This window comes from Semicossyphus pulcher, unplaced genomic scaffold (assembly GCF_022749685.1).
Source record: "Semicossyphus pulcher isolate SPU_LCO1_2020_fin unplaced genomic scaffold, fSemPul1.0.p SCAF_19, whole genome shotgun sequence".
Taxonomy (NCBI): Eukaryota; Metazoa; Chordata; class Actinopteri; order Labriformes; family Labridae; genus Semicossyphus; species Semicossyphus pulcher.
This window is the reverse complement of record NW_027211692.1, coordinates 14,452,288-14,476,242: the sequence shown is the minus strand read 5'-3', so window position 1 is coordinate 14,476,242 and position 23,955 is coordinate 14,452,288. Positions and strand designations below refer to the sequence as shown.

At 42.6% G+C, this 23,955-nt stretch overlaps 1 protein-coding gene across 1 annotated transcript in view; it reads left to right on the top strand.

Annotated features, from left to right (window-relative positions):
- sik2b (salt-inducible kinase 2b) overlaps window positions 1-23,955 on the top strand; it is a 41,749-nt gene that overhangs the window by 2,454 nt on the left and 15,340 nt on the right. The window contains exons 2-5 of the mRNA XM_069668490.1: window positions 968-1,084; window positions 5,895-5,958; window positions 16,116-16,277; window positions 23,411-23,535. Coding sequence (XP_069524591.1) covers window positions 968-1,084; window positions 5,895-5,958; window positions 16,116-16,277; window positions 23,411-23,535 — 468 coding nt within the window. The remainder of the gene's footprint in view (window positions 1-967; window positions 1,085-5,894; window positions 5,959-16,115; window positions 16,278-23,410; window positions 23,536-23,955) is intronic.

Below are 23,955 nucleotides of genomic sequence, written 5' to 3'. Positions count from 1 at the left end.
TGCCTTAGAGGATCAGATGCGGTGTCAGCGCGATGGAGGTGTCAGAGGCTGTGTTTAGACTGACATAAGTACAGAATGAAACAAGCAGCTCCATTATTTATTACAATAATCCAACTGTATTGACATATCAGGGATGCCAGAACAAAAAGGGCAAGGTCGTTCAGCCGAAAATGTCACACCTGGCTCAAAGTGTGACATAAGCTGGCAACTGTGATAGCCACTCAAATACATGCCATTGCACATTCCTGGTAAAATACTTTGTTATGTAATCAGGGCGATTCTGCGGTTTTCTCTGGTGATTGTAAAGATGGAGGATAAAATGATCCTCACTGTGATAAGTTTACAGAGGAAAAATCCTGCGGCACTGACTGTCTCCTTACTGCTGTGCATCCGAGCAACCTTCATAATCATGGGGCTAATATTTTAACATGCCTGGATCTTGTTTTATGATAAAGATTTTTCCTATTAGTTTCTTTCTGTTTGGCAAAAAAAATACAAGTTCTCTAACTAAATTCAACTCGTCTCTCGTCCCTTACTCCTCCGACACATCACACTGCTGAAATGTTGTTTATCAGACAGTCTGAAGGAGCGATGTTAATGTTTCCTTGTTGACTTCATTAATCAAAGCCGAGAGTGTTGAAGTTGTGAGCGTGTGATTTACTCATGTACGTGTCACCGTGGGTGTGTTTGCCTTTGCTGTAACTTTATGTGACATGTCATCATGCCTCGCATTTTCAGACTGTTTATAAAGGTTCAGCACACGCTGTATTCTAGCATCAATCTTGTGCCTCAGAAACAGATCTCAGCTCTCACAGCCGGCAAGAACACTCTGTCCCCTATTAAATTCCAGTCTGTACGAGTGTGTATTTTAATATGGGGGGTGGGGGGTGTGTTTCTTATTGCCACTTAAGTCTGATGAGCCGACTGATTACATTTGCATCGGTGTTAATGCTCGATCGCTCTGCAGGTGGCTATCAAGATCATCGATAAGACCCAGCTGGATGCCGTCAACCTGGAGAAGATCTACAGGGAGGTTCAGATCATGAAGATGCTGGACCACCCCCACATCATCAAGCTGTACCAGGTGAGCATCTGAACGTGCTATTTACAGTGCTGTAGTTTGGCATCTTTTGACTGCATAGCTGCAAGATGTGGACAAAAACTTTATCATCTTTTTACTGGTGCTGCTTTTCTCTTTCCGCTATCTGAGATCACATCATGAGTTTATCTTGTGTGTTATAATTGTTATCTTTGGAAGCTGTTATTCCCAATGTAATGTTGTGTGAAGATAAATGTGTTCATTTAGAAACTTTTTTTCCTTCCTGATACATTAACCTGATTGAGTATTGACCGATACTGATTACCCCATAGATACAAGTGCGATAATAGCATATGCATAATATTGGGAGAAAATCACTGATTGGTTTTTTTGGGAGGGGCTAATTGCTAAGTGTATTGGTTCAGTTCATCCTCGCTGATACTGCATTATCGGAAGCAGATAACTGAAGTTTTTTTTTTACTTTATATCTTTGTTTTTTCCCCTCGCTTGACAAATTTTGTCTATCAAGAGATTATTCAGGACAATCAGTCTTGTCTTCGATGCTCCTAACTTTCCTCGGACCCATCCAGTCACGACTTCTGTCACTGTGAGCAGCGCCACCATACTGTGTCTACTCAGTATATCACACACTGGTATGTTGTCTGATCAACAGTGGCTAAGTGGTTAGCACCGCTGCCAAACAGCAAGAAGATCCTGGGTTTGAATTCTTGCTGGGGTAGAGCCTCATCTAGGGTGCTCTGGTTCCCCCCGCCATCTAAAACATGTCTGTTAGGTTAATTCTCCTGTCACGGCCATCAGGCGCTGGCTGAGACCTCCTGGGTGCTGTTGTACAGTAGCTGCCCACTGCTTCTAATACTGAAGGGCTTAAATGCAGAGAATTAATTCCTCTATAGATATCGATAAAGGGTGACCACATTGACAAGTACATTACAGTGTAATGTTGGTTAAACAGGTGATGGAAAATAAAGGCTATGACTTGTTTTAGGCTAAAATGAGCTCCATTACCCCCGGGCTAACTCAATATAACTAATTTACTAACAAGCTACGGAGCTAACCGATCAGCTGGCACCAAATGTCACACCAATGTGCTTTGTAACTTGTTGCTGTAACCTGTTGGTGTTATACAACAGTGAGGACATTGTCAGTCCTTTTTGTTTGAGCTTATCTTTCATGCATCTGTCCAGGTTGGGTTAACACTATGGTCCCTGTGTGTAACATTCACTGCAGTAGGTGCTGAACATAACACTTGTTGGAAGGGCCTAGAATCAGCCTTGCCTTGGTCTAATCTGTGAACAAATCAGTTTCGTGGCAGAATCTCCTTGCTGATCTTCTCTCCATGTTCTGTAGCAGGCCGAGTGTTGCAGCGCAGGACTGATCCAGGTCATTTTCTAATGCATTAGCAAACAGCTGCTGCCTAGCAGAACCTGCCACTGCTGAATGGTTTCAGATATGAGAGCAGAGTTAATGACTGACTGACTGACACTGGGCGCTGTGTGCCTCCGTGTTTTCTGCAAAGTGAGCTAAATAATGTTAGTAGTTTAAGATGTTGAAAATCAGTATGGATCTATGTTACGTTAACACTCTTTATTGACTGTCAGCTCACCTGTAAAATGTCCAGTTTTAGGACCGAATGGTTTTATTGCTTGTTAAAAACGGTTATTCATTCTTGTCAGTGGGCCCTCACTTTATGGGACCTTGACATAGTATTTATTGGAGTATGAGGACACAGTGTGGGTATATTGCACAATGATGCAGCTAAAAGGACCCAACGGCAAAATGGGCTGCAGTGGAATAGAAGATATCTGTTACAAGTTTTTAAAGATGCAGTAGTGTCTAAAGTGCTTTGAAGGGTTCTGTTTATGCATGACAACCTCTCGACACACACTTTAGAGTTCGTGGTCCTGGTAATGTGCATTATGGCTCACTTGGACACTTTTACAGAACAGAACTTTCACTATGATATTTGTAACACCTTCACTGTTCCTGCCATGACGTGTCAAAATGTCGGCTATTTAAGGGCCTTTGTGTCTTTCTTGTATCTTAAACTGTTGTGCATTTTTATACAAGTTAATCTCTTAAATATCATGCCACCCATGTGATCTTTTATAGTAGATAAAGTAGTACATTTCTAACCAGTATCAAAGTTTATTTTCTGAAGTGATTAGTTCTGGCCGGTGCCCTATGTTGCTACGATAACTAGCCAAAGGGAAACTTGTCTCACCTACTTACCGTGATGTCGGCTGTCTGGCACAAAACAGCCTAACTACTAACAGTTTTGGTGATTCACTTGTATTACATAAGCCTTTGGGTCCTTTTAGTTTGTTTAGTTTAGGGAAAGTAAATGAGTGTTCATTATCATTACACAACCATGAGGCACTGCTCCAGCTCTCTGCTGTGTTATTTTGGAGTGTATCATTATTTCCAAAGGCCCATCCATCCAATCAGCTCGGGTCAATTAGCGATTTCCTTTCCAGTCTCATAAACCGTGGTTGGCCCCGTGGCCCAAAAGGAAGCAAGCCCTGGCTAATGAAGGCTCACACAGACAACCCAACTGTGGACCCCTCTCCTGTTTGTCCTGTGGTGCGTGGCCTCTCCTCTATTGACCCCAGACTGCCATCATCACTTCTTTGTCCCCTTTTACATCTCACCATTCTCTGACTCTCAGTGTTTCCCCTCTTATTATACACAGAAAGAGTCTTACGCCAAGCACAGAAATTATCTCTGGATATTGTTTTCTAAATATTAAATTAATCATGGCCACTTTTCAATCCTCTCTGCACCACAATGAATGCCCACTTTGTTTAAAGCATTAAAATAACTACATATGCAATTGATAAATTATTAATTTACAGTGTGGTATTAAAACATAAAGCAGTCTAGCCTGTATTCAGCATGCGATTCACCACAGAGGCTGCAGCTGCCCTTCCGCATCGCGATTGGATGTGATTGGATTCGGGAAAAATGGTCTTTGGGATGGATTTCAAATTTACTTTGTAATGTCATCCCCTCTACAAAACCAACAGCAAATATTTGGTTTCATCCCTGTTTGATTAAAGGCAGTGTCAGACCCTGTGAAGCGCTCCTTGGTATGTGGATATCAGACTCTGAATTCTTCTTTCACAATTTATGACATGACAGAGACTTGGCTTCAGCTGTTTCCCCCAAAAGCACTTTATTCTTAGCTCGGAGTCCAGAGCGAGAATTACACTCAAGGTGCTGTACTTTGTATAATACTGTACTTAATGTATTATCTCCACTGTGTTGAAGTGGTTGTAGTGATTATTGTCGGTGCAGGAAGGCTTTTACTGCTAAGCAGTATGTAATGTTAATGGAAGTGTTACAGTTAAAGCAAGATATGAGACGCTGTATTAAGATCCTGTTGAACAAAAGTAGCCATCATTTTGGCTTGATATCGGGCCTTGTCAAGTAGGGTTGGGTATCAAACCTCTGCAACCTTGTTGTATAAATAGTCATGCATTGAATCTGTAAAAATAATCATGTTTGCTTGCTTGTTTAAGCAAGACAGTTCCTGGTTAAAATGATAATTTGGCCTATTTTAGTCAACATCTGGAAACTTTGGGTACTTTTGTTAAATTGGAAAAAGTGTTATTTCTTATTCTAAATCTTATTTCTAAAAGTTATGTGTCCAAAAAATGTATGTATGTATAAGTATGTAACAAAAAACTGCAAGGGGACAGCACCAATCTGACACAGCTACATCATGTTGACGCTAATTAATGTGTGCTGTGTCTGATAAACAAACTAATAAAATAAAAGCAATTAAAAATGGTTGGACAGGACCAAGTGCTGCTTACAAGACCGACTTTAAAGTTTCAAAAAGCTGCTAAAAACATCTGTTGTGATCAATGATAGGTCGAAACATGAAGCTAGTTAGCATGTAGGTTTCCGTCACAGCAACAAACATTTGGAAATAGACCTCTCCCAAGCCTGATATTTTATCTCGTCAAACACAGGTGTAACTAATAACATTAATAATGGCTGCATTCCACTCAGGTGTGCCGGTGCCAGGGCCCTGCTATTGTACACGCTGGTTTACTGGCACACCTAAATGAAACAGCGCCATCGTTAATGCTATTAGCTACACCTGTGCGTTTCCTGCTGTGACGAGCTAAATTGTGCGCTGTGAGGGAGGTTTATTTCCCAGATTAGATGCTGTAATGGCTTTTAGTGCTCTTGTTTTGACCTATAAGTGCACTTAATTCATTAGTCAGTTTTATTCCAGAGCGGTAACACAGAGAGGACTAAATGTGTTTGTTACACAACCATAAAAAAAAAGCAACAAATACTGGCTTTCACTTCCTAAATCCGTGAATCGGTCAGTGTAACAGATGGAAAATTGATCACAAACAATAAGCGTGGGATTTCTAGTGTGAATGTCTGGCTCGCTGTGTCTGATTCATCCTCGCCTCTCCATCTGATTCTCTCCTCCGCATTTATTTCTATTCATCTCCCGAGTGTTGACTGCTTCTAAATCGGTTCTCGTCCTCCTACACAACACTGCACCGTGTGAGGACTGAGAGGTTTGAAGCACCATTCAGATATACTCGGCAAACACCAACCGTCCACCTCCGTTCTCTTACACTGATGCCATATTTAGACTCTGGGCCATTCATGTATTTTATTTTGTGCCTGGCTTTTTTGGTATCAGACTATTGTGTAATAATTTGGTCATTGTATGTTTCTTTTCCCTGATTTTAATCCTCTCTTATTGCAGGAGACTCTTAATATGAATTACCTGATGACATTAGTAACGCAATCTTCTCGTCTCTTTCCCCTCTCTCGCCCCCTTTCCTTCGCCCTCTCCCTCTCTCAGGTGATGGAGACGAAGAACATGCTTTACTTAGTCACCGAGTACGCCAAGAATGGGGAGATCTTCGGTGAGTGATCCTTTTTAAAACTACAAGCTCAATCTGACTCCAGTATCTTAATAAAACACTGTCCCACCCAGTTGATCCACGTCCTCCGCATATCAGTTGCACAAAAAAATCTGCTCTGTTGCGTCAGCTGTGTTTTTGACAAACAAGGAAGTATCAAAGTCTTGTTGAGTTTGCGGCCTAGCTCCTACACTTATCCACGATGTAATCTCAAAGGTCAGACGATTGATGGAAATCTGAGAACAATGTCCTGATGTGGCCCTGGTCATGTGCTGCTTTTGGCTTGCTGAATGTGCCGACTTTGAGTTCTTGTCGTATAAAATGACGTCACATACGGCCTGTAAAAACTGCAGAGAGGCAGCCTCAAAGAGAAAATGCTCCTTTTATTACCATATGTGTTGCAGAATAACTTGCTGCTCACTGGTTTAACACTCACATGCTCGGATTGTTCACATGACAATAACTTCCTACATGCTCGCCTAAAACCACTTGGATTACTGTCTGATAACTTTTGTTCTGCTTTGAAGTTTGAACCTTAATTGTGGGGATGTTTTGGAGCTGATAAAAAGTATTTTCAAGTCTCAGTTAAACACACATTTGTCATTTACGCAGACAGGTGCAGCTGTTTATTTGCACCATACAAACAGCGTAATAACCCGTAACCGAAATGAAACACGTGACAGCAGAGGTCAACAAACTGTAGGCTCGTGCAGTGGACTTTTCCCCAGGTCAAGAGTTACAAAAATGTGTTAAAAACACCAAAATAATATGCACACTGAGATAAAACAAAATATAAAGGAAAACATAAGATGCAGTTTAAAGAGCAATGCTTCACCACTGAAGAAATTATAATCATGTAAAAGAAGAAAGAAAAAGGGAAGAAAACGCTGATAGCTGTTCATCAAGATTAGTTTAAAAAAAACATGATCAAATGTAATGATGAGTTTTTTCTAAATGTTGGAATTATAACAAACTCTATAATAATCAGGATCAAACTTAATATTTCCCTTATTTCTTTTAAAATCAATTAGTTGTTTGGCCTTAAATTGTTCAAGGAACAATTCGCCCCTGGAAAAAGCGACTGTCAGTCAAAGCCGGTGTTCTCTGTAATCGATAGAAGCAATAAGATTTGAACTTTGTGCCATACATTCCTACAACACCCAGCGTGCATTGCGCCCCTCCCTCTGAAAGAAACGGCCCAGCGAGAGACGCTATAGTGAAATTCTACCGTTTTCACAGCAGGCGATGGCTCAGAGCGGTACAGAATCTGAAATACGACGAGAATATACCGGTGGATCATTGACAAAGTCTTCGGGTCTGCAGTCTACATTTCAAACCTGCCGATTTTGAACAAGACATGACATCTGAGCCGGCCGTCCTAGATTGAGGAAGTTTAGTTTAGCAAGCTCTCTGGCCGCCGCTAGACTACGTAAAACGCATCATCTGGCGGCGGTTTTCCAGGGCCCATTGGAGAAGCAGATAGCATCCTCCAAAGGCACAGAGCGAAATTGCATTTTACCCGACCATAATGGCATTAGCTCCACATTATAGCATGATTGGACTGAAGTTGAAAATCGGCAAACTGGCCCTTTAAAACAAATGTCCATCACAATTTGTTTCGTCCAACCAACGCTCCGAAGATATCACAGAGGACAAGAAAAGCAGCAAATCGTAACATTTGAGCAGCTAGAATAGGGAAATATTTAACATTTTTACTAAACAAATGAAATGAAATTAAAGTTTTTCAACTTTTTAAATGTCAGCCAATTATCCAGAATCCCAACATTCAAAATAACGAGTATTCCGAAATCAGCAATATGAAGAGTGAACACAGCAGTCGTAAGTGGAGCTTGATTGATTTCACAAAGCATTCACGAGGCTTGGCAGCCTGAAGGGATTTCATAATGATTTTTAAATGACTAAAAGGGACCAGATGATGCCGTTTTGACTCATTTTGCAACACATGGAAGCAGAGCACAGAGAATAAAATGACACAAGAATGTAATTAACTAACTGACCAAGTTTTTTGCGAGACTAAAGTGGCCAATAAGAAAGTAGGCTCAGATTTGCCATGTAAACATATAACAAGTTATTTCACATAGAGAGTGTGGACTTCAAAGATCTACAATAAGGAGTTACTTCAGTCGCACTGCCTTCAAAATAAAGCACATATACAGACACTTGTGCTGGAAAGGACAGACAAGTCAGAACATAGCAAGAATAGTGCAAGAAGATAAGGAATTATCTTAGTCTGCCATAGCATCACATGCGCTCTATCGCTGCTGCACTCGCACAACACGCACACTCTATTTGTACAACGTGTACACACACTGTCAGCTCACTCCAGATACTGAATATGAGCCTGAAGAAAGAGGAAGTTTATTGCTCTTTTTTAACCTTTGTTACAGGATTATACATTTGTAGAACAAATATCGCAGAAAGGGAAAATTACGGATTCATGCCAGTTCTGATCATAGAACTAAATCAAACATTAAAATATCTCAAGAACTTCCAACACAAGTTTAGACCTGTCTGATGTGGACTACCTGTAAGTGGACCATGATCCACTTGTGTCGGCCTCACCTATTAGATAGTCTGAGCATGTTTGCACTTAGCCTAGTTCCAGGCACAGTAGCTGAGAGGATTACTTTAGCTGTAGTCTACCGTAAACTTATTAGTCGTGTCTTGTTGTGTGTGTGTGTGTGTGTGCGTGTTATTTCGAGGCCAGTGTTCCACTTGTGATGTTGACTCAGCAGCAGACACTCCTGCTCCTGTGACCTAGAGAGAGCTGGGAAGCAGACGTAAGAAATGAATGAGAAAAGAGCGTGGTTAAAAATGTAAAGGAAGTGCATATTTTATAGCCACTGCAGCTAATTGTAGCTACGCCTAGCAGCAGCTTCTGTTAGCCTAGCCGAGCTATATCATGACAGGAATGGTACAATCTCCTCCCTTTACAGTACACCCTTTAAGGAATAGTTGTATGTGTTTGCTAAATATGAAGCTACATCCAGGGAAAGGTAGCTTAGCTTAGCACAAATCTGGGGAAAGCAGCTAGCAAGTTTTACTCACCTTTTGTTTCTTTGTGTGGATTTTATTAGCATGTTATGAGTAGCAGTTTACACCCCCGTTTCTTTTCTCTATGCTAAGCTAAGCTAACCCTTTCACGGCTGTAGCTGCATAGTTTGAAAGTTATTGATGTTGTCATCTGACTTTTGCCAAGAAAGCAAGAAAGAGTGTGTTTTCCAAAATGTCAGTTTATTCTTTGAAATAACCAATCATGTTTGGCCAACCTCATTTTCCAAAAAAACATAGATTTTCTCATGGATCATCTGGAGGTATTATAAAACCATTGTGTCCTGATTCCTCCGACCCCTCTGCCCTGATTGCACAATGTAATATAGTTATGTAAGACGTTTATATGTCATCATCAGCTGCAGCAATAGCAGCTTTGACTCAGCCAGGCGCACACTGGCTGCTAGCTGAGGCACAACAGTCTCCAATCTTTACAAAACTGAACAATTATTTCTGATTTCTAAATACGCCTCCTGGAGACGGATCAAGTCATTCAGTCATGATGAACTCAGACAAAATGATGAGCTGCCAAGTCCGATCTCCTGCCTCTTCCTCCTCTATCGTCCTCCTGAGAGTTGCCTCCGCTTTTTTTCTGACATGATGAATTCCTCAGGTCCGCTCCCGGCCGTAGGTTACACGGAGAGGAAGATGTGAAGTTGTTGTGGATGCTCGGCAGCAGCCCGCCCCGCTACAGCGAGTCAGCGAGACAATGGATGAGCCTCCGATTCTCTCTTCAGACCAAACAGTAAATGGTTTTGTGGAGGAGCAGGAGGGGTTAGTGTATGTGTGTGTGCGTGTCTGGAGCCATAAAGACAAAGAATCGGAGCTGCGTTTGGCACAAGGAGGCGGAGAGTGATGGGTTCATTCTCGCTAAAAAAAAGGGGTGGGTGGGCGCCGTAATGGGCACAGCAGAGGCATCCGTGCCAGCTAGTTGATGTGCTTTTGTGTCTGTCTGTCTGACTGACTGTCTGTCAGTCAATCTGCCGCTCCACAGCCTCAAAACTGCACTATGGATCAAACCTAGAAAATTGGGTCAGCTGCAAATAAAGCGGAGTTGCAGGGAGCAGAGACGAGGAGGCAGAGGAGAATGGAGGCAAAAGCAGAGGACATCCATCTGAATCTGGAAGGTGGTGGGGAAATGTAGGGCATGCATATTTAAGAAAGCACTGCTGGAGAGAGGGGAGTATAATAGCTGACAGTGAGAAGAATCACTCATGCACATTTCTGCTCTGACTGATGGAGAGGGAATGAGACAGGGAGACTTCAAAAAGATACTCAGGCTGTTTTTTGAGACATTCTTATGTACTTAGCCTGTCAATTTCTATATCCCCATAAACCATCCGTCATATTTACTGGGTCAGTTTTCTGCACATCTATCAGCAGACGGGGTGTGGCGGCTTTGACTTTGATGACCAGAAGATGGAAACATATGATTAGAGGACTGGTCACAGAAAGTAGGTCCAGTTGGTACCAAATCAAGTCATTAAAGCAACAAATATTGTCTCTTCTTGTACTATATAACTTTAGCGGGTACGATCTCCACTTAAAGGGTGCCACGCTTAACGGCAAAGCGCTCTGGTAGAAAGGATGAACAACTTCTCCTGCTACTTCCCCGGTTTTATCAGTGCTGATATTATTGCTGAGGCAAAGACTGAAGAAAACGTTGATGGAGGAATCGAAGGAGAGAATACTAGAAAGTGAGCAAGAGGAAAACAGTACATTTTGGACTGGCTTTTAAGTAGAGTCGAGAGTGAACTGCAGTTTGAAACAGCGTGACGGGAAGCCACACACTGTTGCTCTAATGTCATACTAAAAAAAAGACTAATGCCCCGTGTCCACATTGCGCCTTTTTCCGGGAGAAAAGCGCTGGCAGGGCGCTGGGGAGAGCTGGGATGAAGCGCTGATGCGGGGAGAGGAAAAACGCGGGTTTTGTTTCTATGACAACAATAAGTTTAACTTATTACAGAGCTAACAACAAGCTTAAAATGCATAGGGCGATAAAAGCACAACACTTACCAGCAGCATTTAGTGTCCGGCCGATCTGCTCCCACAAATGGGTTTTTCGGTCACTATTGTGATACTGTTTGTTTGTCATATCGTACAGCTCTGAGTTGCTCCTCCTTGTTTGGTGGTAACCAGGGTGACGAGTGGCGCCCCCATCTGATTGGTGTCTTATAAAAAGCAGTGGTGACGACACCAACGCCTTTCTGAAAAGTTCAGAGATTTTCAATTCAAAGCGCTCGGAGTGGCCGCAGAAAAAAGGTGGCGCGCTCTGAAAAAAACTTGCTGGGTGCAGCTCTTTTTCTCCAGGCGGCTGCATGCGCTCTGTCTTCATTGGGAACAACTGAAAAAAGAAGCTGGTGCTCCTAAAAAGGCGCTGTATGAATTCTTTTGCAGTCCTCATAATTTAGCAATTTCTCCCAAGATGCTAAATGCTAGACAGGGTTAGTAAACAGTGAAGATGTTACGGGGGTGAGGTCCTCATTGTATCTGTTACTCATTAATTCTGTGTATCAAACTCGGCGCCGACGAATTTGGAACAATGATCGAGCGTTGCTTGGATGGAGACGGGCGGAATTTGTAGCTGAGATGACAAGTCGCAGAAGTTACCGCCGGAGCATAGCATCGCGCCAGAGAGGGGGCGGAGATTAGCGTGTTCCCATCAATGCCGATCTGAAGGACAAAGGACTTCTGTTTGGTGACCTTACATGACGTTACACATCTTTCAGACCCGATCAATACCGGCTATATCCAAACAAACTACTTATATACACTGAATAAAACTATAATTCTCCTGCTTCAGTATAAATATATATTCATATCTATCTAAATTCCAACAGATGAAGTTGATATTTACCTTTCTGTGCAGGTTTTTTGGTGATGCCTGATATTTACAAAAAGTGTTGACAGTTCACTGACAGGCCGCCTCGTTCAAAGATCCTCCTGCTGAAGGAAAAATTACAAGACAGAAAATGTTTTGCCAGAATAAACTTGACGTGTTTGAGCTGAGGTAATTTGTGCTCATCTCTTTCAGTGATTGCAGACATTTGGAGACAGCGTAGTGTTTCGTGTAATGAATAAACCAAAAGGAGTATAAAGAATGTGTTAGATGAGTTTCAGTCCTACAGTATGTTAGATAAACTAAACTATAATTAACTTTCCTTTTTGTATTGACCAGCAGAGCACTTTGAAAGCCTCCTGAATGAGCCCCTTAAAGTATCTCCTGGAAGATAAGTGAACTGTAACAACCAGTAGCTGTAGCTGATCTCTGTAACTCGGATGAAAGGTTAGCGCTCAGCTCCAGCTGGCTGCGGTCGCTGTTAACCCCTCAGGGTGCCAGGATTGAATCAGCACCAACATCCATCAACACCCACGTAGACGAACCTTTAATATGGCTGCTTTATTTAAGTGGTTTGGGTATCAGTTACTGATGTGGTAACAGAGTGTGTGTTTGCCCCATGTCCTCTACACACACACACACTCACACACACGCTCCCCATGCCTGCCTCACGGCGATATCTGAAGTCCAGCCAGAGGCCTCGCCAACAAGCCAGTTTGTACCCATGATGTTTGTCCCCTCCAAACCTGAGCAGCTGTTAAGAGACTTAGCTCGTCGGCCAGCTCTCTGCAGAAGTGGAACACGGTGCTTGTTGAGCTGTTCCCTAATACCCCTATGATTCATACCGCTCGCTTTCCCAGAATGCAACTCTGTATGCCTCACTGTGCTGAGGTCCTTGCACTCGCCAACATTGTATCAGTGGATTACTCATCCTTCCACCGGGGCAACATACCGCATTGTGTGCATTTGTGTGTGTGGCTGAGCAGCGCTGATTGCTCAGACAGCAATAGCTTGTTTTTCAGTTGCTACAAGCTGTAGCAGCACAGAGCGGCTGTTCATACAGAATCATGATTAGTTGTGGTGTTCACATTTGGTTTTTTTAGCATTTAAGAGTTTAAAGTGTGAAAGCAGTGGAGTAGGATTCTTGATAGAGATGGAAGAAGTGGTTGATTTCTCAAGGTCATCAGTTGGCAGATAATAATCACCGACACGTTTGATAATTGATTGATCTGTTCAGATTTTCAAAGTCTACTGGTTCTTGCCCCTGAGAAGTGAATATCTACTGGGATTCTTAGTCTTCTTTAATAGTTAAATGAATATCTTTAGGTTGGAACTAAATTGGTAATTTGTCAACTTGAACATCGTTTAATTTTATTGCCATTTTTCTCACATTTTATAGACCAAACCTCTGATTAATAAACAAATCGATTAAAGGCAGTAACATTGATATTGAAAATAACAGTCAGTTACAGCCCTCGATGTCTTATTTTAAACTCTGAGATGTTTACCGAAGAAGGAATTTCTATTTCAGGGCATTAAAGACTTGGGGTGGGACAAAATATTGATACGGCAATATATCGTCGTCCTGACTCGTGCAATACAATTATAGATAGACTGGTGCCAAATATTGATATTTAAATTTACAAATATACGGCGCTCTAAACAGATTTCCCTGCGATTTTGACTCACCGCCTCACTTCTTCATGATTCCTTGAGGTGGCGCTTATGACATGAAAGAAGGTAACATGAACGGAAATTAATTGGCTGAAGAAGAAGTTAACAGATATTGTGATGTATCATTATATGATTGTCTCGCAATATATCAATTATCGCAGAATTGCTGTATCGTGATTTTGGCCACGTATCGTATCGCGTATTGTATCGTGCATCATATCGCGCATCTTATCGTATCGTATAATATCGTATCAGGTATCCCATCGCGTATCGTATCGCGCATCGTATTGTGAGTTACCCTGCAATTCCCTCTGCTATTAATGACTAACTGCCTGTGTAAGTGTGTTAATGTGTGTGTGAGAGAGAGTTAAGGCATCAGTGTGCTGTAACGTAAGGGTTTGCGTGTAGAAACATCACAACTGCCAGGACTTTGTCCAACAATTTTCTTTTTCTTCAGATGTTGAGTGATTGGCCAGGAGTGCGGAGGCGATAAAGCGTCAGATTTTCTGATCAACTATTGTTGAGCGTAGTGTCGGCTATGGTGCTCAAATTGCACAAAAAAGCTCTTATCGCTCAGTTCTTATTGGATGTTCAAATTCAAAAAGAAAGTGGCTGTCGAGGCAGTTTGAGGACCCTCAACCATTTAAAACTAAAGGTGTACTTCAAAACTGACTCACAATATGACTTCAGTTACATTTTGTGTATATAAAAAAGTACAACATCATGAATTCCTTGAGGAAAAGTGGTCTGAACTTACTGTGACAAGCTGTTTTGTTGAAGCACACTGACGGCTTAATAAAAGACCAAGAGAGTCAGAGGTTTGATCCCAGGATGGCTGTTACTTCAGAGTCTGTTTCTCCTCGCAGGTGCATACTCGGACCTCCTCGACACATTCCCCTCCCCGGTGTGTTTTTTGATTAGCAGCGTAGCATGAAAGCTGCCCTGGTCACTGCGGGGAATTTACCAGCTACTGTCTAATCAGGTTTTCTCACTCCGTCAGATGTTAGCTATTTATCAACCACACTGTTAGTGATGGAACAGCTACATTTTTACTGTACTTTCTTTGCTGGCCCCTTAGTTAACCCTGAGTTGAGGTGTTTACAACGTGAAGCATGTCGCTGGCCTCAGGACAGACGTTGCTCTACTTTGCAAACCTCACGTTTAGTTGATGGAAGAATGTTTTTTGATGTTTCTGGCCTGTGAAATTGGCTTAGTGTGACTTCTGTTTGCATCTTGACGGAGGCCTAGTTTTTAAATTCTGTCAGTGTTTTGTCGTCGTTACACAAATGTGTGCAGAAGAGGGAGATCACAGGGATATAACTTGTTGGGATAAAAAGACAAATATGGAAGTTGTGTCTAACAAATGCAAAGACCAGATAAAATAATATCTCAAATAGCAAACTAAGCCGAGATTCCCTGTCTGCCTTGTGATTACAAAACACTCCGTTATGAGATCGACCTTGTGGGTTTTGAGATAATTGCTTTCCCAATATTTTGCACTCTCTGTTTACTCTTATGTGAGGTTTTGTCGGCCGGGTTTGTTGTGGTGGCCGTGTATTGTCGTCAGGTTCGCTCGCTGCCGGTCTGTATCCATGCCAGCTGGAAAAGAAGGCCATCGCAGAGAGCGTCCTATCTTGTTTGCCGCAGAGTGTGAATTGAAGAGTTTGCGAGCTATCCGGACAGAGAGGTGTGAAGAGGAACCCTGCCGACAGCAACAAACGCCACACTCTCACAAAGTTCACGGGGGCTGCAAAAACACATCAAGCAACGTGTAAAATAGTGCGTCGGGTTGACTTTGAAAGATGAAACGCTGAGTGTGAAAGGTTAGAGAAACGGCGAGGTCGTCGCGAGAGCAGACAATGAGGAAAAAGGTCAGTGATCTGGATGCTTGAAGAAAGAGGACAGTGAGATTTATGACTTTGGCCTCCTGGAGACGATGTAAACTTTCATGGCTCTGTCTAAACAAAGTCAGTCGGACGGAGTGAGGAGATAAATCAGAAACAGATAAATGTTTCTCTTACGTTCGGTAAGAAATCAGTTTAATTGGTCACATTGGAATCGTGATATCTCCCCCTGATTATGTTTGTGTCTTTGTGTGTGTGTGTGTACTGCAAACATTCACTGACAAACTGCATCATTATTAAACCTCCCACTGACCCCCACCTCCCCCCCACTTTGTACTAATGTGAACATTTTGTAGCAGAAGACCAGTTCTCGGAAATCTCCTCCTGCTATGACAGCACACTGCATTCTCCAGTCTCCTCTGTAAACTGCGGCTCTCTCACACACACACAGACACACATTTAAAGCATCGTCTTCTATATTGCACTGAATTACAAAGCATGCCGTAATGTACAACAGCTGTAAACCGCTCCTGGCACCAGGCCTGCACCTCATCAAAAGTAAATTATCCTCTCAACACAGCCACCAACGCTCAGAGGAATGAAAAATCTGCACGAATGCATTCTTTTCAGCTGCACAAAGCGATACCCGATACAGCTCTTATATAAGTCGGTGTAAAATATAACGTACTTCTGTCATGACACACGACCTTTCTTTGTCTCTCTTGCTGCAGACTACCTGGCGAAGCACGGCCGCCTCAGCGAGCTGGAGGCGAGGAGGAAGTTCTGGCAGATCCTGTCGGCGGTGGAGTACTGTCACAACCGCAACATCGTCCACAGGGACCTGAAGGCGGAGAATCTGCTGCTGGACGGCCACATGAATATCAAGATTGCAGGTACCCTGTTCCCCTAGTGCAGGAGGGCCTATATATTAATTTATAGATGAGCAGTACAGGATGTCTGCATGGAATCATTTAGTTTTGATGGATCGCCTGCCATGATCTCAGCGCCGGCGTACTTCAGAAATGTCTTAACTACCCGCCTAGGCAGTTTGCACAGTGTTGAGAAGTGCTCCGAGGCTGCTTGTGAGATAGCTGTTGGCGTAAAGATGCCACAACAGAAAACTAAAGGCTTGTGCCACCGTTTCATATCCCTCCCCGGTGACCCCTAGCTTTAAGGTGGAAACATTAAAGATGGAGAGACCCAGAGGCAGAGATTTGAGACAAAGCCGGAGGTCTGTAGTACAAGCTTTAAAGTGTGATTATTAAGCAACTGGCCTTTAGAGCTAGCTTGCGAGAATGTCACCCTATCGCTGTTTCCCTGAGTGGAGGAGGAAGGGGAGGATGGAAGGGTTTAATTGGAGGGGGGAGGAGAGGAGGCGATGATATGGATTGGCTACTTTAGAGAGTGGCGTATGAGTGGGAGAAGGGAGGATGATAAGGAGTAGGGTGGCAGAAGCAGAGGTTTATCTTGGGCTTTATTCCGAGCTGATACTTAAATCCATCTAAGGTGAGGTGACCACATGGGGACGGCTATAAATACAGGTGTGAAAGGATATCAGACACACAGAGTAGGGATGTTTGCGACGGGGAATAAGGCCTCTTGTCCTCAAAGGACTGCAGATAATAGAATAAAATCAGTGTTTAGTGCTTAGATAAATTCATGGGGAAAAAATGACTAATGAGCGTCCTAGTTAACCTTTTAAACAAGTGATGGCCAGTGTTCAGGGGCTTTTATATATGCTAAAAGGTCAAATCAATTAGACATAGCTATTCAATAACTGATGGAGAACCGAGTGTGTCACCTGCATCATTACTCGTCCGCCGTTTCTCTGAGCGGTCCGAGATGATAACCCGGAGACGTGATTAACCCCAGCAGTCGTTTTCACAAACATGTCTGACTCACAGCCGATTGTCTGCGCGGCAGATTAGATTTGAAGAAGCAGGAAAACAATGAACAGAACATTACCTGGCTTGTGATTAGAGGAAGCGTCTCTGGGGAGGACATCAGCAGCAAAGTACAGTCTGTACTGCTCTTACCCACAGCATGGTCTGACAGGTCTGCTGGAAGGGACACGGAGTCTGGGAACACGTTTGTACTGCACGTGACAAAACAGTTTGTGTTTTCTTACTGCGTTAGAAACATTGGTTTCAGTTTAGCTTTCCTATCCATTCACCCATGATGAAGTCTTTAAGTTTTCTGTTTCTTAACTGAATGCATGTCAAAGCCTCCGCCTCTCCACTGTCTTCTGCCTCTGGGTTTCTCCCTGCAGCCCACCGATGTGTCCCTGCTTTCTAAAGGCCACCTCTGGACAGTCAGTATGAAGCTTAACCAGGCAGCGGTCAGTCAAAGAAAGGTCAGGCTCAGAGGAGAGGGGAACAGCAGCAGCGGGGGGTGCCCTTCATGTTTCACTTCAAACAGCCCCTTTACGGTTAAGTTGACAGATTGAAGTGGACGGAGAGAGAGAGAGAGGAGGAGAAGAAATAACAAAAACAAAAGTGAGGTGCTGCATCAGAGGAGGAGAGGAGGCAGCGCTTTGTGCCTTAGCAGGAAAAAAAGTATCCCCTCTTATCTTTCTATTTGTTTGTGTTGGTCTTGGAGAACCAAAATGCAGTCTTTAATACATCATCTAACATCACCAAAGTGTTAACAGAAGTGTATAGCTTCATTAGCTGTTATGTGACTTCTTTCAAGGCTGTAATTATCCTCGCAGTGATGTCATTGGAAGTGCACCAAAGCCTAAAGGTGTTTCATGCTCCATTAAAAGGTGTAGAAAGTACAAACAATCTCCAGATCGAGGGCACCTGTTGGGCAAACAGTCTCTGATTATTTTTGTGTACACACTGGATTCTTAGTAAGAAACAAATCGAGTTATGTAGGCGACAAACATCAAATCAAGAGACTTTTCTTCCTTATTTCTCTATCATCTTGTACCATTGGTTGATGTTGGTCTTTATAAATCTGTGTGCGGCACTGCTTTCTCGCTTTATCTGTTTTACAGGATACTTACACAACATTGGGCGTCGGATATGGCAGGTGTTTAACCCATAAACCCAATTTCTCTTTAATCTTTGAAGTCAATTCTTAACCTTGGAAAGCGCTGAGGACAGTGCAGTCTCACCTCATCGTTCACTTTGCAGATGATCTTTTTATTTTTTTATTAGTTCCTTTATGACAATAAGGGCGGGCCATCACTTGTTTTACCCTGTCCTTTACTTTGATCTGTTATACCAAGTGATTTTCCCCCCAATAGGGGATCCATAAAGTCTACCTTGTCTTATCTTATCTTGATTATTGATAAGCACCAACCAGATTTCCCTGTGATTTTGACTCACTGTGTCACTACTCCCTGCGGTGGCGCTTATGACTTGAATGCGGCTAATCAATTGCCCAAAGAAGAAGTTAATCAGATATCGGGATGTATCGTTATATGATTGTCTATCAAATATCTCTGTATCGTGATATTAAATATTAATTATCGTTATCGTGGGTCGCGTATCGTATCATTAGTTTCCACCATCGTGAGTTGCAGTTCCGCCCCTAATGACAATAAATATCCATGATTAAAGAAGCAACACAAAGTATATCCCCACTCACTCAAACATTCTACGTATGTGTTTAAGCTAGACACTCAAAAAATCAGTTTATCTGCACCATCAGGATTGTGTGGCTGTACTTTGGTGTTTGGACATATTTGATGGATAAGAGGTGCATGACATCACCTTTTTACAATTGAGTCCTGCCCCCTTTAAACTAGTGAGAAGAGCACAGTAAGAAGCTGATGGAGATCGATTGGGGCCTTTAAATGTCTAAACAGTTACCTATATCTATTAAGAAGCAGGTTGTGCATCACATACTCAATACACAGTAATATATACCATGTTAGATTCGGAGTGGAGTCAACAACAGGTCATGTAATCTTTTAAGGTTACTGCAACCATGTGACTTCTGACTAAAAAGTAGTCAATGTTTGAACATGTCCCAGTTACGTATGCTAATCTTAGCCACCATTATCTACAGGTCACACAGGACAAGTAGGGTTAAATGATTAAACCCCTGAGTGCTCTGAATTCAGCAAGTCTGTTTCTGTTACTTAATAATTCAACTTTTTATTTGCAATAGGAAGAATTTGTTACGTCACCTTTAAACAGTCGAATAGTCTGACTCAAACATTGAAATGTCCTGAGGAGGTTTGGGAAAACTGCTGCATACAAAGAGAAAGACAAGAAGAGAGAAAAGGGATGAGAGGAGGCCCAAGAGGAGGGAGAGAGTGAATCCAGGGCCGTGCATCCTGAGCTGCAGCCGTCTCACTGCTCAAACCTTATTAGCAAAGACACGCTAACGTTTCTGACTGCTGGATGCTGTCCTTTCATCACTCACACACCTGTCATATCATCGCACATACAGACTTTTATAAGCCATTAGCCGGAGTGTACTCCAGTGTGACATGTTTAGGCTAATATTATGCTAATACTGTTGTGCGCGACACACACACCGTCTCCCTTCCCCGCCCTTCCTGTCGGTGCTGCGAGTGCTGTTAGTAGCCCGCAGCGTGCTGGAGCGTTTGACGTCAACCAGTCTGCTCAGTATTCAGCTCCATGAAATGGGTCACAGCATCTGACGGTAAACCGAATGCACTGCTCCTCTCTGCTGCGGCTGCGGCTCACATCTCACCTTCACAGCAGCATCAGACAGTAAACAGACTTGTAATAAACCCCTCTGTGGCTTTATTTCCACCACGCACCTGCCGCTGTCTGCTCCGCAGTGATTAAATGGATTGAATACATGAACTCACGTGCTTGGTGTCAAACCTGCTATTTCCTTTGCAGGTGGAGTTTGCTCTGCGCTAATCTCTTCCGATGCCTGCATTTATTTCCCACTGAGGGAGAATTTCCTGCACCCTGTCTTTTCTCTACATTAAAAATACAGCAAGCAGTTTTAAGTCTTCATCATCAACAACATCCTCATCCCCATTTTTAAATACAGCACACTCTCAGTGACTTAAATGGTGTGGACACATGAACAGAAAAAACCTGTCAGTATAATGCAACACAGCTCAACAGAAGATCCTCCAAAATGACCATACAGTTGAATCAAACTCTAGCTTTACATTATAACCTTTAGTGAGGGAGGACTGTTGTATTGGACTGCATTAGTGTTAGTTGTGTACCAAATAAGCTCAGTGTTTTAACAGGAGAGCAGCAGTTTCATTTAAGAAGCTTCAAGCAACAAATACTGTCCCTTGATAAGTTACTAGCTTAAGGTGCTTGTTTTCTTTCCCATGACTTATCGATTAAACTGCTGATTGTTTTCGTACTGTAATGAAGCTATAACATTCCCCAAGTGTCTTCTCCCTCTGCTGTCTGCTTTCAGCTGAATGCTCAAAAGCACCTTAAAAGTGGGGTGATGCATGCTTCATCTTGAGACAAACCGTTCATAAGGTTCAATCAACATCTCTCTGCAACCGCTCAACACAAACTCACATAACCGCCATGAAGGGAGGATTTATCGCAGGACTGCTGTGTTAGTTCTTTAATTGTAGCTAGGTGTTACCAGTAAAGTGGCAACTGCAAACTAAATACCTTGTTTTATCTTGTACCAAAGCCCAAAGATATTCAAAGAGGACACCTTGTGCTCTAAAATCTGATTAGCTTTTTTCAGTTTTTTTATAGCCTAAACAATACATACTATTTATAAATACAATATAAACAATAGTATACAATTTACTGTTTAATATAACAATCTAAAGTTGGGGATGCATTTCTCGGCACCAGTGTTGGAAACTAAGCATCCGCCAAATGCAGATTTTTTTGTGCATTTTGGAATTTCCCAGCCACAGTGGCGGGTAGCATATACAAACGAGTACCGCTAATGCAGTTGCAGTGTTGCGCAGTAATGGCGCAACAAACAGTTGCATTTCTCTGTAGCTTGGTGGGAGAAGGAAGTAGGCCAGTATTATGTAGGCCACATTCTTTGGGTTGGCAAGGAAACATTTTAGTAAATCAGTTAAGAGACAAGTATTTAAAATCAAGTTGGCAGTGTTGCCAATGTTTAAAACCATATAATAATTAAGCCAAATAAAAATAGCATATAAATAGCATTGTAAATGAAAATAGCCTTAAAGTAGCATGCTACGTTTGCCATGTTGCTGTAGCTTAGCTTGCTACATTTCTCTGAGGGGTAGCTGCAGCGCAGTGAAGCTAAATTTAATGCAGAGTAACTGGTAGCTTTGCTCACTACAATTCATAAGCAGCTTGCTAAACACGGTCAGAGACACGGGCCGAAGAGGTAAGGGTTAGAAAACGTTTCTTTATGAAAAGTGGAGAAAAGACGACTATGGAGAGTCCCAGGTGTGTTCGTTTTCGAGGAGACAGGCCAGGTGATGTTCTGCTCGGCATGCCACAAACACACTTCGGACACCAATAAGGGAACTAATAGTTTCATTGTGGGAAGTAAAAACCTGAAACTGTTAGCCATAAAATACCAGGAGTAGTCTGAGTGTAAAAAAGATCAGCCCCGGATGATACGGCACTTCCTGAAGAATGTCAGTATTTATTTTATATTTAAATATTTACCTTATGAAATAAAGGAGTTAATAATAATAATGTTCATCTTTTATTATTTTTCACATGCAGTTACACATTGTCTGTTGAAATGAGAAAGTGGCGGGTAAAAAAATGTGAGTCCATCTGCCGCTGTGGCTGGTGGACAAAAAAGTCAATTTCCAACCCTGCAGGCACCCTTAGAGATTGTGTGGCTGCCAGCTGTGTGCGTGTTTTTAAATATTTGCTTGTCAATCTGAGTATGATGTTGGGCACTTGTAGATTTAAGCATCATGATCATGAGAGCAAAGGAAAAGGTTACTGTCTCTTCCACACACTGCTAAGTCTGTGTGTGTGTGTCTCTCTCTTTGTGTGTGAACCCACTGCACCTCCAGCCCCATTATGTAACAGACTTATTTTTTCTATCAGTGTTATTTATTTGTTTTGCATTACATTTTTCTGTTTATGTAACTGTGTTGAATTATGGAAAAAGAAGGGTGGGGGTGGGTGAGGGTTAAGTGAGCCCGATTGTCTGCTCCTGTAGCTGTCTGGTCTCATGACACCACCAGCTGATAATGAATCAACTGAGCATGGGATTATTATTTTTCTTATGTAATTTTTCTCTTTCGAATGTTTAAAAATAACAACCGGTACACGTTGAAGTCAAAGAGATTACAGTAACATTCATTACAAGGCTGAGAAACCCTCAAATCTGAGAAGCTACAACCAGGAAGTGTAGAGTTATGAATCAATCCTTAAAGTAGTGATGATCCCTGCACCCTAAGCAGGCACTAGCACAAGTCTTTAAAATCAAAAGAGGAGACAAAGGATGATTTACTGGAGGAAAAGGGAGAAAGAGGCAGCATGATAAAAACTGATGAAAAAGAAAAGGGGGTCTGGCTGAGTGCTTGCAGGCCTGCTGCTTGGCTTGGTGTGATTTGGCAGATATTACAGCAGCTTTTAGTTGGACTTTAATGAATCGCAGACGCGAACTTCCCCGCGTTTTGTGCGTATTCGCTGAAGTGTACGTTGCACTCCTCTGTCTTGTTCCTCTGAACAGTCTAATCCGAGTGTTAGTCACTCCGCACACAGCCAATCAGGGCTCAGAATTGATGACCTCATGTCAGTCTCCAGGGTAGAGTTACCTCATACAAAGGCCCATTTCCTCACCGTTCAAATATGTGGATCACATGGCGCATTATGCAAAACCTGCAGACCCCTTGGAGACACGCGAGGCATAACCCACCTTTTGTTCTAGACATTTGCTTTGCACACTTTGACCACTTCAGCAAACCAATCACCACAGTGTTGCTGTAAATATTCCCCATGTGCCTGACCTCTTCCCTTTTTACACTCGCATTAACACGTACAGTAAGAGGCTGCCTTTTTTTGCAGAAACTGCTAACAGCACCACGAGTGCAGCAGATTGGGAAAGGCTTTAACAAACTTTAATGTTATGTAATGTCTTGTGTTGTTTTCATGTGTAGATTTTGGATTCGGGAACTTCTTCCAGCCCGGGGAGCCTCTGGCCACATGGTGCGGCAGCCCGCCTTACGCTGCTCCTGAAGTCTTTGAGGGCCAACAGTATGAGGGCCCACAACTAGACATCTGGGTAAGATGTGTGATCACATGAGGGAGACAATTCCAGCTTATACTGAATGTTTCTTTTCCAAATACAATAAAACCTTAAAGGGGGGAGGGTATTATGTTAATTCCAAGCTTCATATTTCACTCTGTGATACCTGTGGAGTAGCTTAGCATAATTTACAGTTTAAAAAACTCCTAATTTTTTCTCACACTGGTGCTCTGTGCAGGCCCTCGTAGAGCCTTTGCATGAAACGACTCAGTCAGCTCTGTCCCTTTAAGAAACCCCGCCCCTACAAGCCCGCTTTCCTCTGATTGGCCAGCTCTCTGAAGCCTGCTGTAGAAAAAGCTGTGTGAAACCTGGCAGAAGCTGAGCTGAGAAGCCTGGGGATTACTCCAACATACTTTAACCTACAGATTTGAAACTTCACCCACGTTTAGTCTGGAC